At 48.9% G+C, this 26,542-nt stretch overlaps 1 protein-coding gene across 2 annotated transcripts; it reads left to right on the top strand.

Moving 5' to 3' along the window:
• PSKH1 (protein serine kinase H1) lies at window positions 1-25,373 on the top strand. 2 transcript variants are annotated; one of them, XM_042821630.1, is made up of 4 exons: window positions 1-41; window positions 1,578-1,686; window positions 2,724-3,752; window positions 21,434-25,373. In XM_042821630.1, the coding sequence occupies exons 3-4, from the start codon at window positions 2,811-2,813 to the stop codon at window positions 21,749-21,751; spliced, it is 1,260 nt and encodes a 419-aa protein (XP_042677564.1). In that variant the 5' UTR covers window positions 1-41; window positions 1,578-1,686; window positions 2,724-2,810; the 3' UTR covers window positions 21,752-25,373. The 2 variants fall into 2 exon arrangements, with proteins under 2 accessions (XP_042677564.1, XP_042677563.1); XM_042821629.1 differs by having other exon boundaries at window positions 5-41; window positions 1,537-1,686.
• Window positions 25,374-26,542: the final 1,169 nt, after the last annotated feature.

Genomic DNA, 26,542 nt, shown 5'->3' with positions numbered 1-26,542 from the left:
GTCAGGAGGCGGTGCCGGGCCGCGGGTCGGAGCGGGTGGAGGTGAGTGCGGGGCTCGGCCGTCGAGCGGACCCGTCGTTGTCCCCTCGGGTCCCTTCTGCTCCTCCGGGCCTCAGAGCCTGCAGAGCCTCCAGAGGCGGGCAGAGGCCCCGGGCAGGGCGTCGGAGCTGACGGGATCGCGTAGCCCCGCGCCGTGCGGCCGCCTGCGGGCCCCTCGGTGCGCTCGGAGGGCTGTCGCGGCGCGGCTGTGGGCCGGAGCCGCTCGCCCCGCGGCGCTGTGCCTTCCTTGGTGGGCCTCAGCGGAGAAGTGCAGCTGCAGAGCTGTGAGGGGCTTGGTGGTATCGTAGGGGCCCACGAGTAGGTCGAAGAAAGGCTCTTTATCAGGGAGCGTACTGACAGGGTGGGGGGTAATGGCTTTAAACTGAAAGAGGGCCGGTTTTGATTAGATGTAGGGAAGAAATCTTTCCCTGTGAATGCGACGAGGCCCTGGCACTGCTGCTCAGAGCAGCTGGGAATGCCTTGTTTCTGGAGGTGTTCAGGGCTGGGCTGGATGGGGCTGTGGGTGCATTGCCCCTGCCCGGGGGCGCTGGGTTTAAGGCCCCTGCGGCTCAAGCTGTTCTGCAGGTCACGGTGCTGCTCTGTTTGGTGGTGGTGAGGCAGCCAGGCCTCAGGTGTGCAGGTCAGGCAGCTGCCACCCCTCCCACGGGGCTGTTCCTGGGTGCATTACTGAGCCATAAGGCTCTGACTTTGCCCAGGGGGCTGGAGGATGCCTGTCTGCCAGCAGGAGCCATGGCACTGCCCTGCCTGAAGAAGGGATCTCTGTGGCACCAAAGCATTCAGCCAGCTCTTTCTCTCACCTGTCAGAGTTGTAATAAAGGCATGCTGACATCTCTTTAGAGCCTTCCGAGTGTGTGGCTTCCTATTCAGAGAGGGGCCCTCATTTCTGTAACACATTCACCTCCCAGCTTATCGGTGATTTCATGTATTTCCTCCCATCCCTCGTGCTGGCCTGTGCCCGCAGGGCAGAGCCATTTCCATGCTGCTGGCTGATCTCTGCTATTAGCAGCAAGATTCATACACAACCACTCCAAGCTCCATGTTGGGGTCTTCTCATTGCTTTTGTTTGCTGCTGGGATTCCTTACACAAGTGCTTCTTGAGGAGTGGAGTTGCTCTGTGACAGTCTTGTTTGCAGATGCTCTCATTCTATTTTTCTGCTAACTTAATATATTTTAGGGTGCAGTGATGCTGGGGGGGAAAAACTGCTTGTGTGAGCTATGATTCAGAAGTAGCTGTAACATTCCATATATTCCTTGTTGCAGTGCTGTAATCTGAACGAGCAGCCAGCTGTAGGACAGCCCTCCATGAATTCAAGTCTCAATTAAGCCATCTGTGACATTGCTTTTTATTTCTGAGACCTGTTGGTGCTTGGTTGGTGTCTGACCTTGTGGTCCTACCAGGGGGTCTTATGTGAGAAGATACTACGCTGATGTCTGATTTTAACGTGGGATCTTAACTAAAGCCTTGCTTTCTTTCCAGTGTGAATGTAGAGCATAAACTTCTTCCTGTTGTCCCTCTAGAACACCTTTTTTTCCCCACATAATTCTGAGGGAAGAGCAGCTGGGGTTCCTGCAGTGCTGAATAGTTGCTTGGAGAAGTGGTGAATGAGTGAAGATACGCTCTGTGATGGTAAGGTGGACGATTGCATCTCAAGGCTAACAGCTTTTCTGTAGTCCTCTGCAAATGCTGTGGCACTGTAATGATGGGCTCTGAGCCAAAGCAGAAACTTAAAACTGCTCTGCTAATTGCCAGAATGCATGCAGGCAGTTTCTTTACCTCCAGATTGTTTTAATCAGGACCTAAAGTAAAGACTTGCTGAAGCACAGCTGATTTGGCTCTGCTGGAGTAGAGTGTGGTGAGCAAGAGCTCTGTTTGCTCCAGTGGGGAACAACTGGCTGAAGTTCTCCTTACTGCAGCAAATTGCAGCTCCATATGGGAAAACAGAAGCTCTGCTCGGTATCTGAAAACACAGAAGAAGGCAAAACTGAGTGAGGCATTAGAAAACATCAAAGCCCACCTTGGTTTCTTAGGGCTTGGAGGATAAGGGAATTGTCAGATAAGTTGCCCTTTAAATCAAATAAAGTTAAATAAAGCCTGGCATTCTGCAGGACATGCAGTGATTAAATTAATAACACGAATTGCAAGAAGTAGCCTGCCTCTGTCTGCATGTTCCTTGCCTTCTGCACAGCTTCACTGATCCCTGAGAGCAAATTAATCAGAGGTTTAAGGCACGAGTACAAGTTAAATGTAAAGAAAACACTAAGATTTGTTGAGTGAACAAGTTGCTGAGGTAGTTTGTGGAGTTTCTAATGAGAAAATAAGCTTCAGGATGGTGAGTGCCGTGCAGAGTTTAGCAGGTGAAACAAAACTCAGGACGATGCTTAACGCATCCCTTGATTTTTATTAAGCTGCTGGAGCTGGGCAGGATGAGCTGCAGGGATCCCTTCCAGCCTCAGCCCTTCCAGCCTCAGCCACTCTGTGCATTCCTGGCTTCAGCTAGGAGGGTTAGGCAAACTGTGCTTAATAAAAGCATGCGGGGGGGGCTACAGTGCAAAACCCTCGGCTCTCAGTTTGTGGTAGCGTTGCATCATTGAGACGTGAACCACCTGCATGCTTTTCTTGGCTTTGACTTCCATTTCTCTGTTTCTCCTCGTTCTTTTTGGAAGGTTCAAACGTGGGAGCTGCTGCAGGTGTGGTTGCTGCTGGCACTGCCCTGGGAAGATGCCTTGATAAGGAATTAACACCCGTCAGTGATGGGCTGTGGGACAAGCAAAGTGCTTCCCGAGCCCCCCAAAGACGTGCAGCTGGATCTGGTTAAAAAAGTAGAACCTTACACGGGCCACAGTGACATCTACAAGCATTTCATCAAAGATGATGGGGCTGTCATCAAAGCTGGCTCTCCCTCACCCCCACGTCACACAAACCCGTTTCCTGGTAACCCCCTGCCTGCCCACCCAGCCCAGCCCGAGCCCCGCAAGAACAAAGTGGCCAAATACCGTGCCAAATTTGACCCACGAGTGACAGCCAAGTATGACATCAAAGCCCTGATTGGAAGGGGCAGCTTTAGCCGAGTTGTGAGGGTGGAGCACAAAGCCACCAAGCAGCCCTACGCCATCAAGATGATAGAGACCAAATACAGGGAAGGGAGGGAGGTGTGCGAGTCGGAGCTGAGCGTGCTGCGCAGGGTTCGCCACACCAACATCATCCAGCTCATAGAGGTGTTTGAGACCCAGGATCGGGTGTACATGGTGATGGAGCTGGCTACTGGGGGAGAACTGTTTGACAGAATCATTGCCAAAGGTTCCTTCACGGAGAGGGACGCCACGCGCGTGCTGCAGATGGTGCTTGACGGTGTGAGGTACCTGCACACCTTGGGTATCACACACAGGGACTTAAAACCAGAAAACCTGCTTTACTACCATCCCGGAACGGATTCCAAAATCATGATTACAGACTTTGGATTGGCCAGTGCTCGAAAGAAAGGAGATGACTGCCTGATGAAAACCACCTGTGGGACGCCGGAGTACATCGCTCCTGAGATCCTGGTCAGGAAGCCCTACACCAACTCCGTGGACATGTGGGCTCTGGGTGTCATCTCCTACATCCTCCTGAGTGGCACGATGCCCTTTGAGGACGACAACCGCACGAGGTTGTACAGGCAGATCCTGAAGGGGAAGTACAGCTACTCGGGCGAGGTGAGTGTGGTGGGGTCAGGATGAGGGGAAGGCCAGCAAGAAGCTCTCTGAGTATGGAGCTGTGTGGTCTGGCTGTCTCACGTAGGGCCGTGTTAACAAGAAGTGATTCTGGCCCTGAAAATCCTTTCTGTCTCCTTTGCTGAACTGCTTCCATTGCAGGGCAGTGAGCTGCCTGAAAAAGTGTGTCTGTAGAAAGACCTCACTTCCTCCAGAACAGAACTGCAGGGGCTGACAGAGCTGTGCTGCTTGCAGGCAAATATCTGGGGAGCTACTGAAACTCGTGCCAGGGTGTTTGAAATGTAGGAGGAAATCAAACCAGGGATGTGCAGATAGAAATCCAAGTGTAGTCTGAAAAACCTTTTGCTGAAACATAAAGCTGTGGCAGACAAAGGCCTAAAGAGCATTTCTGAAATGAGTCTGTGCTGCCTCCTGAGCTGAGTACATAACAAAACCGAGGATAGAAGGATGGCTTCCTTAAGTAACTCTGGAAAAAGGATCCATAAGGGATAGTTTTTAGGCAGAAGATGCCTGCCCCCACTCTCGCAGAGTCCCATCAGTCACACAGCAGAGCTGGTTGAGCACACAGCTGGGTGCCAGGCTGCCCCACCGTGAGCAATTTGGATTCTGGGTGTATTCCTCGCTGAAGACAATCTAAAAACGAGCTTTTATAACTTCTGCCCCTGTTTTGTAAAAGAAAAAAGTGTTTGGTTTCCTGAACTTTGTGAAATGAAGCTCACTGAGGGAGGGGGAATGTGTGAGTGTGGTTATGATTCCAAAATGACATTAAAATAACTCCTGTGTGTCACGGCACAGGAAGGTCTCTGGTTGTTCTCTTCTTCCATAGGTTGGATGTCAGGGCGAAGTTCTGTCCTATGAGAGTGGTGAGGTGCTGGAACAGCTGCCCAGAGAGGCTGTGATGCCCCGTCCATCCCTGGAGGTGTTCAAGGCCAGGTTGGATGGGGCCCTGGGCAGCCTGGGCTGCTGTGAAATGTGGAGGTTGGTGGCCCTGCGTGTGGCAGGGGGTTGGAGCTTTGTGATCCTCGAGGTCCCTTCCAAGCCAAACCATTCTGTGATTCTGTGTGCATCAGCCAACAGCATCTTATCATTTGCTCAGATGCTTTCTGTTCTTCCAGAGAGAGTCAAGGAAAATGAATGCATTAATTTACTGCTGTAATTAATCCTGTGCCTGACTGGAGTTGTGCATTGGCAGGAGCTGTGGTAACAGGCTGCTTGGTTTGTGCATAAATTCTAGCTGGAAATAAGGAGAGGCAAAGAGATAGAGGTGTTTTGCATGTTTCCTGTGCCTTGCCTGCTTTCTTGCTCATAGCCTGGGCTTTTCAATGCTTCCAAATGTCTGATCAGCACAGAAATTTGTGTTTTTGTGTGTGTTACACTGGAAGAAGCCTGGAAGATGTCAGAAAAAAACCCTCTGATATGTCTGTAAGGCTAATGAGAACAGCAGGAGCCGTAAGCCCTGATTCATTTGGGACGAGTTTGGGCAGCATGCTGTACCGTGTTGCAGAACTGCACGTCTTGGGTAGGTGCAGGAGCAGAGATTTCACAGGAGCAGCTCATTTTCCTTTCTGTGGTGTCAACTTTGAAGATGTGAAACGGGTTCCTTCCAAGATGAAGGGGCTGCCATGCAGTGCTGCGCATTTCCATTCCAAATCACTCAGGTTCAAGACCTGCAGTACATGGGGTTTCAAGCAGAGCTCTGGGGGTTGTCTAAAGAATTAGTCTAGTCAGCTTGAGGCCATCCCTAGGGGAAATTAGCTGAAGAGCAACATGCTTGTTTTAACTCATGGTAGTAGTAGATACATGGGTAAATGTGGTGATAAAGTTTGTGGCTTTTTTGAATGAAGTCAAGCGTTGCAAATCTATTCATCCTCAATACGGGACTCAGCAGCCATGCAGAGAGGTGATCTGTTGTCCAGCTTGCTCAGATTTCCCAGTTGTGGTTAATGAAGTTTCTTACCTGTGGCTCTTGCAGCTGTAATGTGCTGGTGGCCTTGGTGTGGATCAATGATTTGCTAAAGAGAAGCAGCTGGTTCCATGGTGAGGGCACAGGCAGTGAGGGGAGGAGGAGCTGTGTCCTTCTTCCCAAAAGGGGTAGGAGAAATTGCTGTGAGCAGCAGTGCTGCTGAGTTCCTCGTGCTGCACACAGGGGGTGGGGAACCTCCTGGCTTCTGGGGGCCCCAAAAGTTCCCCTGAGTTCTGTGCATCTGCATGGAAAACAAATCAATGGGGAGAATGATGACAAGAAGCCCAGCTGTGGATAAAGAGGCCTCTGCACCACAAATGTGTAAGGCTTGGGAATTTGGGGTGGTGGCAGTTGTTAGTGCTGACTGCTTCCTTCAGTCCCCCTTCGTATCTACAGTCATCTGATTGATGCTGGAGGCACCAGGCTGGACTGGTTCAAGATTTGCTCCCCCCTCTTCCATCCTTGACTTTTAGTTTGTTAACGGTGCTGCTCTTTCCTCCTCTCTTTTTGTCCCTCAGAGCTTTGTCCTGCCCTAAGAGCTGCAGAGCATGGGGCAGCCTGCAGGGCAGCTCGGTGTGATCCTGTGCTGGTTCACATGTGCCCACTGGTGTGCCAGGAGCATTTGTCCATCCTGCCTGACTTCAGAGGAGCAGGTACTGATGTCTGACGTGGTCCTGGCTCATGGCTTGGAGGCAGCACTGTGCCAGCTGAGCTTGAAATCAGAAATCAGTCCCGAGGCTTACCAACTGCCACGGGCTGATTGAGCTCACAGCGTGATACTCCTTTGGTAAGGCTTAGAAATGTAGAAAGTAAGGAGGGTAAACTTTCCCTATTAATGTTCTTAAACTCTTTAATTATGTGCTGCTCCGTGCATGGGTGAAAAGCAGACTTGCTGCCAATAAGAAGTGCATTTTGCAGGTGATAGAATTAAACTTCTTTTTCTCCTGCAGAAGCATTTTGTTTTTCCTTAGGAGAAGTGAGTCTGCCTTGACGTTACGCTTCTATAAAGGAAAATGCCTGAGTTGTATTCTGTGTGTAACTCTTCTCTGTTGGGTGACTCACTCGTGGCTGAAGTGTGAGCACAGAGCCCATCTTGTCATCCCACCTCGCTCCCTGGTTCTGTTGTTTGACAGCTCCCCTTGCCACTTGGCTTTGCTGTTCAGGATTTTGCTCATTTCACTGCACCCTTGAGGAGCTGGGTCAGCTCTGAGACACCACCTTCTACAACTACCCCTATCTTTCCTTCTCCATCTGATACCACCTGGTGGTGTAAATGGAGGTGCCACCACTGTTTGTGTTGGAGGGAGGGTTGGTGGTACGTTCATGCAGTCTTTCAACACATCACCACCGCATCCCTCAGTGCCACATGTCCACGGATCTCCATGGATGGTGACACCTCCACCTCCTTGGGCAGAGGTGCCACTGCCTCTTAGATGACATTTTTCCTAACACCCAACCTGAAATGACGGTGGGGAGAAGGAGAGAGGAGGAACAGGACAGTGGGATGCAAGTGGAAGATGATGCCCATATCCCTGCTTTCAGTAACCTGAAGAATTTGAGTTTATCTTGGTGAAGGCCCACCTGACTCTCTGCTTTTTTCCCTCAAATCACTTGAACGTGTGTTCTTACAGATGCTATTTCTGTTCATTTGTCCCCAACCTTTTCTTCCTGAGTCTTTATATCCTCCTCTTTCAGCTGCAGAGATGGGTTTTTAGTGGATCGCATTCTCCAGTCCCCTCATTCTCCAAAGGGAGCAAGACAGTTGTCTACCATTGCATTCTACCATTGCATTCTGCATTGCATTGTCTACCATTGCAATGCTTCTGAGGCTTCTTGTACTCTGCAGCTAAAAACAACTTGAAGGAAACTCTACATTCCCTAAACTGCCATCACTGCGTCAGCTGCTGGCCTTTATTAGGCACTCCTGATGAATGGGAGCTACGAGTTCACAGCAATATTTCTCCTTCAAAAGGTCTGAATGCAGCCTTCTGATGTCTTCCCTGTCCATCTGCTGCTGGTGGCTCATGAGTCATAGTGCCAGCTATGTTTAGCTTCATCGCCATGCGCTGCAGGTGGTAAATTACAGCTTGCTTTTCTTGGTCTCTGGCTGCTGGAGGGCAGTCTTGGTGAACCTGAAAGAGGTGTACTCAAAAGGCACACAGGAGGAGAAAGCTCTTCAAGAAAACCACGGTGCTTGCCATCACACTGTGTTTGATTTGGGAGGGTTTATCAGGTGTCTCACAGAACTTGGCAGCGTGATACGGGATTGTGGAGGTTCAAAATGCAAAGTACTGCATATTGATGCTGGCCTGAAGAATGAAAACACATTTGGGTTTGACTTCAGTGACAGCAAGGCACGGCTTGCTGCCTGCCAGCATTCTCTCAGGTGGATCCACCTCTCATCCCAGTCAGCATGGCTCTCCTTTCCCCTGCAGTAACAGGAGCCAGCCCCCAGGACTGCTGCTTGTGTTGGACCAGTGGCTGATTTATTCCAGTGTGGAGCAGTGGCTCACGTGTGCTTGGCAGTGTCTTGCTGGATGGGAAGAGCAGCAGCTCGTGTCAGCTCAGTGTGGTTGCTGAGCATTAGTTTGCCCTGGGATCTCTGCTGTGTAGAGGATTCTGGTTTGAAAATACAACGGCTTGGGAGAATGTGGCCTGGAATGAACTGCAGTTGTCCACATCTGTTCATAGTTCACCTGATCTATCATCACCTGTCCTTCCTGCCACTGCCTTCTGTCCTACCCTTGTCTTTTATATCCTTAATGCCTTTTTCCTTGCCTTCAGCTCTCTCCATTCTTTTCCCCCTCCTGTTGTCTTTGAATGACAGTAACCTATGTATCACTCACAGCTTTGCAAAGCACAGTATGCACCTTCATGTCCAAATGGCATTTCTGTCCATTTTTCTAGGCTCTGTCTTTGATCCAAACTTAGGATGAAATGTAACTTTGGCAATTTGTGCCCTTCACTTTCCACCTGGGCTCCTTTGCACCCTGCATTCACCTGGTCTGTGGCTGCTTGTTTGGTAGCAAAACCCCCCAGTGCTGAAAGGGTGTGCTGTGGTCTCTGTTGCTCTGTCCCTGGCATGGATAGCAGTTTCCTAGGAAAGTAAGCATTGTAATGATCACCTGCCCTAACTTGGAGTTGGAAGTACCAGGTTAAATGCAGACTGTTGAGTAAACTCTCCAAGCATTTCTATGGATGGATTCAGGCTTGAAGAATGCATCTGATGACCAGGTTACCTTAATGAAAAGGTGAGTAGATTAGTGAGGTGTCCCAGTAGCTAAGTCACTGTAAGTAGGGCATACATAAGACAACACATTGTCCCCAGGCAGCTTTCTGTGCCTGCAGAAGCAGCAAGAATGGGACAGCGTGTTAGCAAATGGAGTGCCTGTGTTTTTAGCTGCCACCTGACAGATGGCAAGGGAAAAAGATGCAAAGCAATTCCAGAGCAGCTAATGACTTTGGGTGCTCACCTGATGAATCCTCAAAGTGAGTATGTCTGTAAACCTATGGATGCTTCCAAAATATTCTTGTCATTGTCCTCATTGTGGAGGTTGGTCCCTAATGGCGTGTGATGGAGTCAGCTCACAGTCTTGTCAACTTTTAGTGTTTGTCTCCTGTGCTTGCTGAGCTTTCTAAGAGAGCACGGGGATAGAGACAAACATTCTCAGATCCTGGTTGTGGCTTTTTAAAGGGAGCCATAGATTGGGTTGAGTTGAAAGGGATCTTCAGAGACTAACAGGGACACCCACAGCTCCATCAGTGCTCAGCCTGACCTTGGGGATGAGGCACCACCACCCCCCTTGGCAACCTGTGCCAGAGTGCTGAGTTTTGTATGGATGCTGCAGAAAGCATGACTGCCTGGCCACCAGTCCTGGAATGGCACGTGCATTTTTCCACTTCTGATCACTCAGGTGTATGTAAATAACCCAGTTCTGTGCAATTAAGAAAGAATTCTTTGTGCTGCTATGGTAATATGTGGTACTGCTCTCCTGAGCCGTGCCAGACCCATGGAAAACTTTTGTAAGGCACAGTCATGGTCTGTTTTTCTCTGATATTCCTCCTCATAAGGAAGAACTGCTCTTGGTATAAATCTGAGGGTTTGTTTTTGGTTGGTTGTTTTTGTTTTTTTGCCTAGAAGAAGGAAGTGGGGAAAAAAAATCAATTTCCAGAGGAATGTGCTATTGTATTTCATAGAGCTGTGAGGCAGCAACGTAGGGCAGCGAGAGTGGTGGTGAGATGCTGTGGGGTGGCTCTGCTGAAAAGAACACCATGCTCTGCTTTGAAGAGCTGAGGCACTCGAGCAGGATGAAAGTGAGCCTCTCCCAGCAGGCACAAAGCACTGTGGCTGGGCACACAGATGTGTTCCTTGGTGCGTTCCTGTCTCTTTTCTTTAATGCTCGATGGGGGTAGAGGTGGGTTTGTGTTGCTGCGCATGTTGTGCAGCTGAAGTGTTTGTTCAGCTCTCCTCAGCTGCACAGCAGGTATTTTAGGCTCTCTGCAATGCTACCAGTTCAGTTAAAACGTGGAAAATCCCTCAGCCCAGCGTGCGTTGGTGACTGCGCTCCTGCAAAACCATGGCGTGCTATATTGGAAAATGCTTCATTTGCAGGTGAAGAAACACCTCCTCCTGTAAAAGGGCATTGTGCAGGCTTAAAACCAGTGTGAGTTTAAAAATTGGTTCCCTTCCTGCTTTGGCTGCTTATTGAGGTTCTGAAGATGGTTTCCTCTGCAGCTGGTGTGTCACAAGGACCTCATCAGAATCATTCCTGCCCTCTTGATATGATGTGCTTAAGGGTAAGCAGGGAGAAGAATGAATTCCTCATCCCACAGCATAGCACCTACAGGTTGATGGGGGTAGAAGGCTTTGGTTTTTAGCTGGAATACTGCATGTGGGGCCATGGCATGGTGTGTAGCTGAGGATGGAGGAAGGCAGGAGCTGCATGTCAGGGAGAAGGACTTGGAATCATACAGCACTTCTGGGAGTTGGCTTCATTTCTGCATCTCTGGGCCCCATAAAATCCTGTTACTGGCAGAGCAGTATTTGTGGAGAGTTTGAGATGGTGGGATAAAGGAACATTGGTAGGGGAGAAAAAGACTGTTAAGCTGCCTCTGTGTAGAATATAAACTATCAGCCAAAAGGATTTAAGCTATTAACTGTTTGACTCCTTTCCATGCCCTGAAACTCGACCAAGCAGTTCCCTTTGTCTCTGTTGTCATTGTGCCCTTCTTCCTTTGATTTTATTCCTTTGCTTAATCACTGTGGCTCACATTTTTCAGGTGAGTGCTGCTAATGGGCTGCAGTGTCCTTCTGGCTCCATCTGACACCAGGCTGGAGTTGTACAGGGCTGCAGTGTGCTCCTATCCTGGGGTAAGGCAAAGGAGGACTGAACCAGCCTGGGTAGGAGGGCAGCCATCTGAAATCAAAGTCCTGATTGCAGATATTTTTCAGCTGTAAAAAAAAAAGTGTTTGAGGGAGCTTACGTTGGTGCTTAGTTAGAGGGCTGGCAGGATGCTTCCTGGTTGTTCTTGGCCACCTCTTCACCTAATCCCTGAAATGCCCGAATCTGATGAGATTGCAGCTGAAGCTTTCAGACCCAGAGTAGCAAGGGAGCTGAGCTTTGGTTGGGAAGGCTGGCTCACACCGACAGCACTGCATCTGGAAGCTGGGGCAGATTTTGGTGTTTTGGTGCATGAGCTTCATGGACGGCTCCTCTGCTTCTCGCTTCTTTGCTCTTGTCAGCTCCCGTTTCGCCCTCCTGCTGACAGAGACTGCTAAGACAGAAATCCCAGGCACGTTTTCTGTTTCATTTGTTATTGAAGTAGCTGCTTTTATGGATTTTCCTGAGAACTGAGCTTTTGCTAATGCAACTCATTAGTGTTGCTTGGTGAGATGGGAACCATGCAGGTAAGTCTCGGAGGAGACAGCCTCTGTCAATGCCATGTTCACCTAGCTGGTGTGCAGACATGTGCTTGGCTGTGTGCCTGTCAGCTGTGAGCTCCCATCAGCATCACATCCACCCAGTGATTGGGGCCATCAGCCAACAAGGGTGATTTCCTACTCAGTACAATTCTGTTGAGGAGAAAAGTGTTGCTATCATAGGATCGCTCCAGTTGGAAAAAGACCACCAAGATCATCTAGCCCAACCAGAGGCTTGCTTCCTGGGTCATCCCTTTCTACCTGCAGAATGATTTCTAAGGGATTCTTGCAGTCTGATCACTTTGTATGGAGCTCTGACACACAGGTTTCTTGTTATAGCTGGGATGACTCGAAGGTTTTCATCCATATCATGACATCAGATGCTGATAGGAAGGTCTGGAATTATGATTTCTTACCTCTTTCTGCATTTTTTTCATTTTTTTTTCCCAATTTGTTTTATGCTTTACAAGCTTGGGGAATTCTTATTGCCACTCTTAAGCTGCCTTTTTGCTTGGAGGACTGATTTTGACACTCTAAGCCTCTTGGATGAGAACCTGAAGTCACTGGGTGGAATATCTTCCAGACTTGGTAGGAGTTCCTGTATCTCCAGTAGTTGGCCAAGGGACTTGACAAGGATCCATCTGACATTAGGGTTTTTTAAAATCTGTTTCCTAAAAGCATTTTGTGGTATCCAGGGGGGGATGGAAGAAATAAATTGCAGTTTGGAAATGCACCGTTAACACTTGCTGGGTTTTTAAAGCAAGACAACCAATACCCTGCACTGCACAGTGTGCTTGGTGTACATTGCTTATATGGATAAAGCACGTGAGCAAGTGCAATGGGAATGGTGAACTGAGCATGGCTGGAGGTAAGGGAGAGGTAGGATGGCAAGCATGGAGTCATCTCCTTGTCTTTCTCTGGGCATGCATGATCTTCCCTGGCTAATCCCAAAAGTCCTGTGGTGCTTGGGGCTTTATCAGCTAACCTGAACAAGGGAGGAGAGGATGTGTTCATTATATTTGCAGGTGCCATCGTATTGGAGGAGCCACACGGTGTATTTGGGTTCCTGATGGCCTTAAGGGATTTGAGCAGCTCAGTAGCAGACACAAATGTTTAGAAATAGGGGTAAGTTAATGTGCAGAAATAGGTGAGGAATGGAAGATTGGAGGGGTTGGCTTCTCAGGAGAGGATGTGCAAATAAATTACAAGCTGCTGTGTGAGACAGTGGTGTTACACTGGTGGGGAATAAAACAAATGCACTGGGATGCATGAACAGAAAGGGGCATAATCCCTTTGCATCAACTGCCAAGCTGAAGCTCTGATGCTTCTGGGCATTGTACAGCCCCAAAAGCCCAACATGGTGTAAAAAAAACAACTGCTAAGAGCAGCAATACCCCAAAAACAAACAAAGCAAAGTAAAACAAAAGCCTTCGAGGCGAGCGGAGGGAGTTGACAGGAGATCAACAGACACAGTTGGGTGTCCCAAAAAAAGTCACTGGGAAATTGAAAAGTAATTGGCTGCTTAGTGTAAAGATGTTGTGATAGCAGTTTGCAAATACACCAAGGGTGCTTCAGAGAGGAGAAGGAATCATCTATTTTCCAGGCTATAAGAAAAAAGAGCCTTAAACTGCTGCTAGAAAGATTGATGCTGGACATTTTAAAACACTTCAGTAGCATCTTCTGCTCATAAGAGAATATGCATATACACAAAAAAAAGCCCTGAAGCATTACAAGAGGGATTGCTGAAGCTGTCTTGTAGAACAAGTTAGGCTGTCATCTGTCAGGAGTGATGCATCAGCTGTGGGTCCTTTGGGGATGGTTGGAGGGAGTGGATGGTCCATGGGCATCCATTGCAGCATTGTTTTTGTGCAGCCGTGCTGTCTGTCTTTCATTTTCCCATAACTAATTACTGAAGTTTTAAGGTAAATTTCAGCCTGATCCCATGAAGCTTGCAGGATGAGCTGCACTGTGTGGTTTGTGCCCATGGAAGAGTGCTGGTAACGGGGAGGAGAAGCATGTAGGGGTGCACAAAGAGTCACAAACCTCATAATCATAGCATATCCCAAATTGGAAGGGATCCATCAGGATACTGGAGTCCAGCTCCTGGCTGTACACAGGAACATGAGAGACCTCTGGAGGTGTGTGATGCTATTCAGCCTGAGGTGGGTTGACTGTGACTGTCTTCTTTTGAGTCTTATAAAGTTTCAGGGCAGGAGATCCCCACTTCCCTGCTCACCTTTCCAGGGCTGCACCACCTTCTATTTTCCCTGCTCTTTCCTCATATGGACTTTCCAAGGTACAGCTTCCTCCTCTGCCCCTTGTTACAAGGATAACAGCCATGCAGGCTCATCCAAATGATGCAACTGCTTGCAAGTAGCTGTAATCTGCTGCTAGGGCATCCCTTTATATATCCCCTGTATGCTGGGCATCCCTTTAACCTCCCACAGCCTGCAATCTGCATCAACCAGAGGGAGTGATTAGTTTGTGGTACTCATTATCACCCAAACCAATGGCTATGAGCCCACTTTTAGCATGCCAGATATTTCCCTAGGCCATGTAACCATGTCGCAGTTGGAGGAGCCATCCCTGGTTGTAGACAAAAGCTTTGTGTGTGTTGGTTTTGTAGCTGCAGTAATTCTGCTGTGTGATTGTAGCTTGCATGTGGCAGGGGGGGGTTGGAGATTCATGATCCTTGAGGTCCCTTCCAACCCTGGCCATTCTGTGATTCTGTGAAGCAGCTGGCTGCTTCCATTTGGAAAGCTGGGTTACAGAAGTTCACAGCACCAGATGGCCACGCATACTTATAATGCTGTGGATTATTAAAGGGTCGTTGTTTTTTCCTCTTTCATCCTCCCTTTATTCCTCTTCCCTGTATCAACAAATTAATGCAGAATACTTGGGAACCTTTTGTGAGTGCAGAGATACGATGTGCTAGCATCTTTTAATCAGAAACTTGTTCCAGCCCTCTGGAACTGCTTGGTTGTGAGCACATCCTTGCAACTGTTTGTAGGCTGGGCATTGCCTTGAGCTGGGCAGTCTTTTCAGTGCTGGAGCCTGAATGCTGACTGTGGCACAGTTGCCCCCCCCTGCCAGTTTAGCCTGCCCAGAGCCCCATCTATGGCCTTAAGCACCTCCAGGGATGGGGCACCCACAGCTCTCTGGGCAGCTGTGCCAGGGCTTTACCACCTTCATTGTGAAGAATTCCTTCCCAGTATCTAAACTCTATTGACACTCTTAGTTTAAAGCCATCACTCCTTGTCCTATCACTATCAGACTGTGAGAAGTTGCTCTGCATCTCTTTTAAAAGTCCCCTTCAAGTACAGGAAGGCTGCAGTGAGGTCTCCCTGGAGCATTCTCTTCTCCAGGCTGAACATGCCCAAATCCCTCAGCCTTTTTTCATAGGGGAGGTGCTCCAGCCCTCTGAGCATCTTTGTGGCTTTCTCTGGACCTGCTCCAAGAGCTCCATGTCTCTCTTTTCTTGGTTACCTCCTAAATGACACAAAACAGCTCCGAAATGTGAGCTCTCCAAAACCCACCAGCCTCTGGGTAATACTGCCATCCAACTCTGGATGGTGACACCTGAACTCATTTCTTGCCTGTGCCTGTTTTACTGATACTCATGCCTGGTTCAGCTGCCCAAACTTCAGTTGGATGGAAGTCATCATCCAAAGAACACCTCGGGCTGCAGTGCAGAGCAGGGTGAGAACCAGCACCTGAGTGGTGCTAATAGAGGTCAGCATCCCATTCCAAGTGCAGGTGCTGGGAGCTCTGCTCATCATGCTCTGGATTCACACTTGCTTTATTTGGAAGAGGAAGAGAGGGACTGACTGCACGACCCCTGAGCTTTGCATGTTTGTTCTCTGTGTTCCAGTGCTGGACTGTGCTTCAATAGCTTTTGTGCCAGCGTGAATAACAAACAGCAGCATAGATGGGATCTAATCACAGAGGCCCAGATCTGCTTGCATTCACCCAGCCTAAGTGACACTCCTGCTTTTCCTCCTCCTCATACAGCCTCAGAGCCTGAGTTGAATAAAATCGAGCACACTTGAGAGCTCTTTAAGGCATTGTATATGAGGCTGCTTTTCCCCTGGGTTGATTATTGAGCAGCGTGGAAGCTGCGGATCAGAGCTGCACCCTATGTTTTATGCAGCTTAGGAGCTTAAAAGATGCTTTTGTCATAAATGTCACTGCATCTTGAAAGCAGCAGCTGTCATCCCTGAGGGGCAAGAGTTGCAAATCTCCACAGCGAGAGATTTTCCCTCTCTCATCAGAGCTGTAAGCAAGGCTGCTGGTGGCTTCGTGTGTGTTTGAAGTGCTGCTCTTTGTGCCACCTGCCTGCTCGGGCTGACGTTGATGCCTCTGTAGCCCACCTGTGAGTCACTGCAAGGAAAAGTGGCACAAAACCCCAACAAAACAGTGGTGGAAGCTCCCAGGTCTGGCTCAGTTTGTTTGCACAAACATCCATGCTGGCACAGAGGAGGATGCAGCATCAGAACAGGAGCGAGCTGTGGAAATACCTGGTGGTGAAGCACGGTGCCAGCTGCTTGCTTGGTCAACAGCCTCTACCTCTTCTACAGAATTAATTGTTCTGTTTGTCTGAGTGGGCTTTTTCTCCCTTCTCTGTCGTCCTGCTGAAGGTTTTCCCTTTGCACAGTGCTCCCATTTTGCCCTTGCAGACACCCAAGGTGAGGCTGGGGGGGCTCTGAGCACTGATGGAGCTGTGGGTGTCCCTTTTCATTGCAGGGAGTGGGACCAGATGGCCTTGCAGGTCCCTTCCAACCCAAACGTTTCTCTGATTCTATCTGTCGGGGCAGCCCTGTTCCTAATAAAATCTTCTGCATCTTGTAAAACTTTAAATAGCCATCTGTTTTCTTTAGGTGGAGCTGCAGGGCTCCTCTGTCTCCCTGGTGCTTTGAGGCTTCTCCAGCTCTTGATCAAACCCTTCCTATGAATCAGTGAGGCTGGCAGCAGCATTTCTGACTGAACTAGAGCAACCTTTTGAAGCTGTGATAACGTGCTCTGTGCTTCAGCTTTTTGTAAGAACCAGCTGGCAAAGGAGATCCGAGGCTCTCACAGTTCTGTGTCCCTCGCCTTCCATGAAACATCATCTGCAGAGCTCACGTCATTTTTTTTGCTGACAGCAACACACAGCTCGTTTTGGAATCAGGAAAATGAGTGTGCATCTCTTCCTTCAGCATATGCTTCCAAGTCTAAAAGCAAAGCTTGGAAGAGAGACAGCTTATTTTGTGCTTGCACAGGACCGAGCAGAAGGTTCCTTTCCTGCTTTGTGTCTCTAGGGAAAATGTCAAGGAGCTCTTGTGTGTGTGTGTGCTGAGTGCTGTGCTGACAGAGCTGAGGAGAGATCTCAGCCTGCCAAAGAGGGATAGGCATCAGTTGGTCAGGCAGGTCACCTGGAACTCTAGTTCTTTGATAGTGTCCATACATGTATTTGCAGCCCATCTTTCTCCTTTCAGCATCTAAAGGGGTTGTAAGAAAGAAGGGGACAGAGACTCTTCAGCAAGGTCTGTTGTGATGGGATGAGGGGAAATGGCTTCAAACTGGGGGAGGTTTAGATTGGTCGTAAAGTTTTTTACAACAAGGGTAGTGAAGCACTGACACAGGTTGGCCAGAGGTGGTGGGTGCCCTGTCCCTGCAGACCTGTAGGTGTCCTCATTGATTGTAGAGGAGTTGGATAGATGGCCTTCAGGGGTCCCTTCCAGCTCAAAGGATGCTATGATTCCTCCCCATCTTCCTGAGAGGCTTCTTTCCTCTTGGTCTTGGTTGTCAAAAAGGAAAATTCAGATAGAGGTGAGCAATGGGTGGCTGCACAACTTGTCTCAGAGACAGGGAGTTATTTCTTAACAGTTGCTTTTCTGCTTCAGGTACACTCACATGAGAAAGCCAGCAGTCTTTCCCACCTTCAGAGGAATCTCCACATGCCTGCAGGCTTGCACTAGTTAGTAGGCAGGGTGTGGGGTTCTCATTTAAGACTCCTTTACAGCTTATGGAGGCATCTGATCTCTTCTGATCCCAGAAGCCCTGCGGTCTGGGTCCTGCCTGGTGAACAGAAGCACCATAGAACAGCACGAGGTTTCTGGAAAGTGGGTACGTTTCCCCAGGGAATGGATTTGAGAACTGCACAGTTCATTCTGCTCAGAGCTTCAGTAGAATGAAGCCTTCCCTATTTTTAAACAGAAAGCTTTGGTGAAATAAAAGCAAGGACGTGTGTGGTGCAGCAAACGAAACCTCTGCTTGCATAAACAGATCGATAAACCGATTTGTGTTTGCTGACCAAAAGAAAAAGCTAATTGCAAATACTCCGTATTCAACATCTGTGGTGAAAGTAGAGTAATTGGAATAACGAGAAATCCAATTTGCTTTTGCTTGGAGCTTGTTCTTCCCTAGGCTTCATTTAGCTGGACTGGTGCGTATGGGCTGGTTATTGCAGGCTGGTACGTTCTGTATGGAGTTCTTCAAATTCTAACTCACCAAGTTTGCCACCTGGCCTTGGCCACTTGGAGGGATGGGGCACCCACACCCATAACAACACTTTCCTACACGCTTTTCCTGAAAGTGTAGCTCTGAGAAAAGTGTTCTTGTGTGTCAGTCCTCAGGTATTTATTGATTTTAATTCATCTTTTGTGTCTGTTCGGATCAAAGTAGAAAAGAAAGGATGGAGATCCTGGAACGACTGCATCTCTGCGATACAGGTGATATTCAGAAGGATGAGATATTGTAGGCAGACATAAAGAAGTTCCCCAGGAAGAACAACAAGGTCGGAGTCATGCAATTGTTTTTTTCCATTGGGGTGGGACAGGAGCTGTTTCAAGCTATCCAGGTCATCTCACTTGCTGCTAGCCATAGTGCAGATGGTAATGAAGACTGAGAAAGATGATTCCCTTTGCTATTTATTGAGCAGAAGAAGCACCAGATGCAGAAGTATGGTAGGAAGTCTACAGGCTTGGTATGTGACTGTTAGCTGTGCGTGTCAGAGTCAGATTGAGCTCTCTGGTTCTCTTGTTGCAAGTAGCATAAGGACTGTGTGCTTCAAAACAGACGTGGCTCTGTAAAATGGACTGGTGTGTTCAGCTGCAACCTCCAGTGTGCTTTTTTCCCCCCACATTTGAATAGGCTTTTTGCTGTTTTAGATATCCTCTTCATCACCAAACACCTTAATGAGTTTCTGATCAAAGATTGTCCATATTCTTTTATGCAAGAAGTGTCTTTTTTTTACTCAGCTGATGAAATGTGTTTTGGTAATGAATGGCAAGAAAGAAGTTATTCAGTGGTAGGCAATGACAGACTAATGATAGTTGTAAACAGCAGACAGCCTGAACTTCAAGCCATTTTTATTAATGTAGTTCTTGAAACATTGGCAGGAATGTGATTTCTCTGTGGCTCCAAAATGCAGAAGTGGTGTCTGATCCTTCAGAACACGAGGGCTATAATGATCAGAGGGATTTTTACTTTCTATTGTGACTATGCTCAAGGATGCTGAGTTTTGTTCATGCACCAGTATTTCCTTTCTGTCCCATATTCTGTGCCATTTTCTCTCTTTTCTTGTATAGTTAGCAGCAGTGCTTGTGTGTCCCTTTGGAACACGTGAGGTAAGGTAAGTAAGCAGGCTGTTTCAGTCATCTCTTGCAAAATACAGTGTAAAGTGCTGTATGAATGTGGATCATGGACTTTGTGTACCCTGATACCTGAGCAGCACATCCTGAGTGTCGACCTGACAGAAAAGGCAGCATTGGCTGTAGGCAGGCAGAGCAGAGCAGCTCTGAGAGCATCCTGCCCTTTCAGTGTCAAGTTCTCCCATGGATTAGCTCTCTTGCAAGTGGCTTTCAGCTTCTTGAGAAGGGAAGATTGCTTATGGTGAATGGCAAACCTCAGAAAAATCAGGACGTGCTTCTTCTTTGGACCTTTTGTAAGAAGAAAAGGGCATTCTATCTGACTTCCCTGTTGGTAGGTGCTGAATTTTAAAAGATAGAATCCTGTCACAGAATAGCCACGTTCTTTTCTTCCACACCAAAAGAAGGATGAAAGACGTGCAGCAGCAGCCTGCTTTTTCAATACACGTGCTGTTCTCACTTGGTTACATGTGTGTGGTGGTGTATGACCTCAACTCCTGTGCCAGAATCTTTACTTCATTGCCTTAAGCTGTGCAGCTGTTGTTAAAGCCACTTAGAAAGGGTCTCCATGCACTGTGTTATCGGTGTTTGTAAGCTTTTATGGCTGTACTTTGTGTATTAAGGGGTTATAGAAGTAATCAATGATTTTCTGGCTTGGTTTTGTTTCTTTAAAACCAGAACTCCTTCCTGTTCTGTTGTGATGTGTTCACAAAAATTCCTTATCTAACATCACCTGCTGCATTCCAAATGTTTTGTGGACTTCCTCCCATTGGGGCTGTTTTAGTGTTGACCACTGAGGCCAAGAACTCTTGCAGAAAGATCTCCCTGCCCTTGGCTTTGGAATGAATACGAAGGTCAGCACTTGCTTGTGGGATTCATGGCTGTGAAGGGACAAAAGAACCAGCACCCTGGCAGTGTGTCACAGTCCATCCTGTGAGCAGGATGGCTCACCTTCAAACAGAAAGGACTTCATCAGGACAAAGCAGGTGGGAACCCAAATTAGAGTCATAGAGTGGTTCAGGTGAGAAGGGGCTGGTTCCAACATGAGAGGGATCCTCTTCCCAAAGAAGGGCTGGGATGAAAGGGCAAATCTCGAGATGAAGTCTCCCAATGAAGAAATAACAGCTTTCTCTTGGAATCTTTATTAAGGGAAGTATATGCAGGGTATTTTATTAATAGAAAATGCGGTGAAGCCCTTAGAGCATCCACATGGACTTCCCTCAGCTCCTCAGATCCCAGTAAACTGGGGACCATGCAGAAGCCTTTGGAGCTTGGCTGCTTTCAATAGAGAGGGTTTGGCAAGTTCAATCAACAGGAGAGGAAAGGATCAGTGAGCAGATGCCTGGGATGTGCTTAGAAAAGGAGAGTGAAGAAAGAGATGTATGCATCTGTCTTCATTTCTCCTGCTTTCATATGTTTCATGCGATTCATTTAGAGGGTGGGCACTGCATTGAAACCCACCTCCATCATCTGATCTACCCCAGCTGCCTCCTGTGTGATCTCATCACAACACTGAAACAGTGTTGGAGTGAGAGCTCCTCACTGTCTGCACTGCCTAGCCCAGAGTTTGGTGCTTCGGAGAAGGGAAGATGACTTCCCATTGGCAAAGGCTGGGGTGTGGCACTATGGGTGACCCCATCCCCATGGTCCCAGTGTGAAGCTGTGGGGATGAGTCCATGGCAGTGGTTTTCATGAGCACCTTTAGGACTGCAGTGGATCTGCCCAGGGGTGTGGGAGTGCAGGTGACTTGAAGGAAGAACTGATGTAGGAAAATAGAGGAATAAAAGGAACAAGAAGGGCTGGTTGCTTATAATTGGGTGACAGATCATTGTGTAGGGGGAATGTGTGTGCCAGTCCCAGTGTGTAGCTGTGTGTTTGTGTCTGCCAGCTGGGAAAACACGTGTGGACATGAGGTGTGGAGCCGAGGCAGCCTTGTCTCTGTTAGCTGCTGGATTCCCTCTTCCCCCTCGCAGGCTCTTGAAGTAATTGTGTCTTATTCTTCTACTGTTGGAAGATTTGAGGATGAAAGAGCGAGAGGAAGGGGCAGAATGCCCTGCAACACCTTTTTAGGGGACAGGAGGAATGAATGAATGAATGAATCAGCAGGGTCGTGCCGGGACGTTTTGTTCTAATTCCCTCTTTTGTGTTTCAGCCCTGGCCCAGTGTATCCAACCTGGCCAAGGATTTCATCGACCGCCTGCTCACGGTGGACCCCAGCGACAGGATGACAGCCCTCCAGGCCCTGAAGCACCCCTGGGTGGTCAGCATGGCAGCTTCCTCCTCCATGAAGAACCTGCACCGTTCCATCTCCCAAAACCTTCTCAAGAGAGCCTCCTCTCGCTGCCAGAGCACCAAGTCAGCACAGTCCACGCGTTCCAGCCGCTCCACCAAATCCAACAAGTCACGGAGGGTTCGGGAGCGGGAGCTGCGAGAGCTCAACCTGCGCTACCAGCAGCAATACACTGGCTGAGCACCAGGCTGGGACCTGCCCGAAGTCTTTCCAGACATCTTCTCTGCAGTGTAGGTGTGCGGCACCCCTTTGCTGCAGGTTCCTCCCTCCCTTCTTTCAGGTGTGTTGTGTCCCTCCTCCCCACTGTGCGGAGGAAAAGGAACCTTGTGGTGGCACTTGTGGGCCAGCCGTGCCCACGCAGGGATCGGAGCAGCTCTCGTTGGCTTAGAGCTCAGAGCCTTGAGTAACACCCAAATTAAGGAGCTGCAAATGAGGAGAAGAGCTCTTTCTGTAGCCCAGGAGCCCGGTTGTTCGTCGTTATTTATTAATTCCACTCGCATATGGAAACAAAATCACTTTGTGTGTGTGCACGTAGCACATACACACGTGTGGGTGTGTGTTATATATTTAACAAATTTATATATACACACATTCTGAACTGGTTTAGTCACACTCTGTGGTGCCTTTGCAGTGAAGCTGTTGTGAGTCACATGCAGTTAGAACCGAGATAGCACTGACTCACAGCATGCTGCCCATCAGCTCCTCGTCCCAATGCAGTGTCACGGAGATGCCAGACAGCAGTTGTGAATGCGACGGCCGTGAAGCTGTGAGGATCCCCAAAGGGCTGCCTGCCATCAGTGTGCTGACATCAAGGGTTTGCTCACATGATGCAGATTGGCAACCGAAACGAAACGCTGCCACCTCGGAGCTGGAGTCCCTTCCCATTCATCCTGACTGCAGGGCTGCTCCCCAGTGAGGGGCAGCGAGAGAAGGATCGTCCTGCAGGAATTTTGTGCTCCACAGAGATGAAGGCAGTTTTTAGGGGTTCCCCTATTTGTAGTAGGAGCAGCCTCTAACATGCAGGGTTTGGTTTTGTTACCATGACGTGGCTTACTGTAACCAACTGTGTTTCCAATGCTTTGATTGCTTTGGGGTGTCCCCTGCTATTGCCATCAGTTCTCTGGGGCAGGGAAATGGTGGTGAGAGCTGGCGGGGTGACAACAAGAGGCTCCATAGGGGTAGAGTAGGAGCTTGGCTAGCAGAAGCCCAGTCCTGAAATGACAGCAGAGAGATGAGCAGAAACCACCGAGCTGTTAGATACAGCTTACATCCACCAGCAAAAAGTGGGCTGTCAGTTCTATTGAGCTGAAAAAAGGAAATTTCTAGGGATGTGCTTTCCACCCCAGTGCTAGGAATCTGACTACTTCACTTACCTTTTGTTCCCAAGCTCATGGTGAGGAATATGACAGAGGATACTTAAGGATGATGGTCTCAGACACTTGCAGGGGTGAATTCCAAACCCTTTCTATGCGTTTGCACGTTACGTTGGAAGCTCTGCATCCCTTGGGGGCTGCTCTGTCCTGAGTGCCCATCCTTCCATCAGCATTAACTGCTGTTGCAGAATTACTAGCTGTTTTTACTTTAGCTTTGTGGGCTATGGAGGGAAAATAAAAGAAAGGTTCCTTCAGCTTCTTTTCCCTTTTATTGTAGTCTTTCCTGGTTCATTACCAGGAATGATCAACTAGACAGTTTCTGAGAAAACAGGCAGCTTGCCACGTGCTGCTTCATTAGCAGCTCAGTGCTCCTTGTATTCCTGCAAACAGCTCTTCAAAAGCAGCAAGTACTTCAAGGCAGGTATTAACTGGAAAAGTGCTCTTCCCCTTCACATGAGGAGCTGGTCAGATGCTTTCTCAGAGGGCTTCTGGTTATGAGCCATTACTTGAAGGAGTCTTCTGCTTGTTTGGAGCATCGCAGCCAGGCACTGTGACCTTTTATGTCCACTTTGGTGCTTTTATAGCCCTCCCCAGATTATCTTGCATGCTTACCCTTAAAGCAGGTCTTTTACCTATGCAAGAAAGTCAAACTGATGGACTGAGCCAAGACCCCTAGAATCTGAGACCCTTTCCTTTAAGCACTGGGCCACTGACATGCCCAGATTTGTTTGTACCTACCTTGTCCCTGCGTGCTTCACGTGGTTGCAGTAGGAGTGCAGGAGGTTGAGCTCTGGTCTGACCAAGCTCTCCTTCATTCAGCAGAGCAACAGTCTTCAGATCTGTGGCTTAAAACAGCCTTTCAGCCTTGCAGCTGTGGCATGTTTTCAGCTAGGGGACAGGCAATGTGCCACCAGTTCAGGTGCCTTCACTTCAGCCTGTCCTTTGAGGAGCTTTCACTGTGAATGATCTTGCTCGTCTTCACCTGTATTCTGCAGGGGCATCTCAGCTCTCCATTCATCTGGTATCTCAGGACTTTCCCCTTTTCAGAAGTGCCTTTGCCTGAGGATATTAGAAGTTAAAATCTATGATGCTTTATTGTTTTGTTTCATGTGTGTTTTTTTTTTTCCCCATTTCCTTCTTTGGCTCTTAGTAGTGGTTCTTAATTTGGGTGACAAATTCACTGCTGTGTCCTTGGGGTGCAAACCTCAGTGGAGGAGTGCTGTTGTTGCCTGTACTTGGTTAATAGGGTGAAAATGAAACTGGAAGGACATCTAGTGGCTAACTGCACTGTGTCCTCATCCAGATGCAGTTGTAGGGGGTGAAGGAAGCATTGTACATTTGTCTTTTGGAACTTAGCACTACTGTGTAAAGCCAATCCTATCGTTCTGCCCTGGAAGTTTCCCTGCTCTGCTGGGGAGATGGATACAGCCTCAGAGAGCTGCCAGCTGATTCCTTCGTGTTGTGAAGGGAAAGGAATGTGAAAAGGTCTTCCAGACTAAATGTTAATAGTCTACAGACTGTTCAGCTTTGCATCCAGATTTCTGTGTGTGTGTGATGTATTTTCCTACGTATTTTGCTAAAAAGCAATTGCTTGTCCAGTTGTGATTCGCTTCTTACTCTCTCAGGCCTTTACAAACATCAGCCCAGAGACAGCAGATCCCCTCTCTCCTTCAGTCCAGGAGCAGCCTGTGCTGCTTAGCACTGAGATTGCAGCAGCACCCAGTTGCTCCTGCCTGTTTGAAGGGCTCTGCCTTGCTGACATGAAACTGATGGCATGGAGCCTGCGTTACCTGTTTGTTTGGGGAATGAGAGAGCCTCAAACTTAGCTGCTTTGGAATTTGGATATTTTCACAGAATCACAGAAGCATTAAAGTTGGAAAAGACCTCTCAGATCCCCAAGTCCAACCCCACGGTGCCCACGTCCCTCATTGCCACATCCCTATGGCTCTGGGACACCCACAGGGACAGTGACTGCCCTACCTCCCTGTGCAGCTGTGTCAGTGCCTCACCACTCCTTTTGAGCAGAATTTGTTCCTAATATCCAACCTGATATTTAGTCCTTCCTTTAGTTCAGATATTTTCTTCTCTGGTGATTTAAATTTTCTCATGCTCTGCTATGTTTTTCAATCCTGTTTTCTAGCAGAGCCATAGCGTTAGCCTGGAGAGCATGAGTTGTGGTCAGCTGTGCTGTGCAGCATCTCTGGGTGGAGCTCCCTGCGAGCTGTGATGAGTTGTGAAGCGATGTGGAAGCCAACATGTGGTGCTTTGCAGGTGGGAGCACTCCCATTGAGATCCCTGGTGTGTGGGGCCAACATTGGCTTTCACCTTGGTTATGCCAGTTCTCTGTGGGCAGAGTATCACAGAATCACAGAATGGCTAGGGTTGGAAGGGACCTTGAGGATCATGAAGCTCCAACCCCCTGCCACACGCAGGGCCACCAACCTCCACATTTCATAGCAGCCCAGGCTGCCCAGGGCCCCATCCAACCTGGCCTTGAACACCTCCAGGGATGGACGGGGCATCACAGCCTCTCTGGGCAGCTGTTCCAGCACCTCACCACTCTCATAGGACAGAACTTCCCCCTGACGTCCAACCTCAATCTTCCCTCCCTCAACTTAAAACCATTTCCCCTTGTCCTGCTGTTATCTGCCCTTTCAAAGAGTTGATTCCCCTCCTGTCTGTAGGCTCCCTTTAGGTACTGAAGGCTGCAGTGAGGTCACCCCACAGCCTTCTTTTCTCCAGGCTGAACAGGCCCAGCTTCTTCAGCCTGTCTTTGTAGAGGAGGTGCTCCAGCCCCCTGATCATCTTTGTGGCTCTCCTCTGGACCCTCTCCAACAGCTCTCTGTCTTGTATGGGGGGGCCCAGACCTGGACAGAGTACTGCAGATGGGACCTCACAAGAGTGGAGAGTAGTGAGGGAAAAGTAAAGCAGAGGCTGGCTCTTTGGAGATGGCACTGGAGGATTCCCAAAGTGTTCCCTATCTGTAGAAAAAGGTCAGCCCACGGGTTTGGGCAGCTATTTCCCAGCCTTCATCCTGGAAAACAGCGTGCCATGCCAGTTCCTCTCAGACACCCAGCCCCAAGCTGCCTGCACTGCTTGTGGGAGCTTTTTGGTGCTTCTCCTGACCACTTGGTCTCCTCTTCCAGCCTGGATTCAGAAACACAGCCCTCGGGTGCTTGGTGAGCATCAGCGAGCGGCGAATTTGCCAGAAAATGTGAAGCAGCAGGGATGCTTTGTGGGAGCAGCATCACAGAGCGTGGTACCTTCCCCCCCTCGATGTCCCCATGGTGCAGAGCGCTGTCCCCCCCTTTGTGACGCCGTGTCCTCTTCCTGCTGTCCCCCCCATGCTAACACTGTACATCCCATGCGTGTGACCGCTGAGCCACTCACTGCTGTTGCCCAGATGTTGCACTGCGTCTGTTGAATGTGGAACAAATCCTGGCCCAAACCAGAAACGAGCACCTAACAGATGCTGGGAGCCTTCCTGTTGCCTTTCACTGCGGAAGGACACCTCCTGGGGAAGCTCTGGGACCTTCCAGTGCTCGCTGTTATTTTCGGTCACCGAATTTCCTGTGCTGGACTGGAAGCACAGCACTCG

Source organism: Centrocercus urophasianus, unplaced genomic scaffold (assembly GCF_019232065.1).
Source record: "Centrocercus urophasianus isolate 14NV4802_14NV808 unplaced genomic scaffold, USGS_Curo_1.0 seq_2, whole genome shotgun sequence".
Taxonomy (NCBI): domain Eukaryota; kingdom Metazoa; phylum Chordata; class Aves; order Galliformes; family Phasianidae; genus Centrocercus; species Centrocercus urophasianus.
Note: the sequence above shows the minus strand (reverse complement) of the source record. Positions and strands in the feature narration are given on the sequence as shown.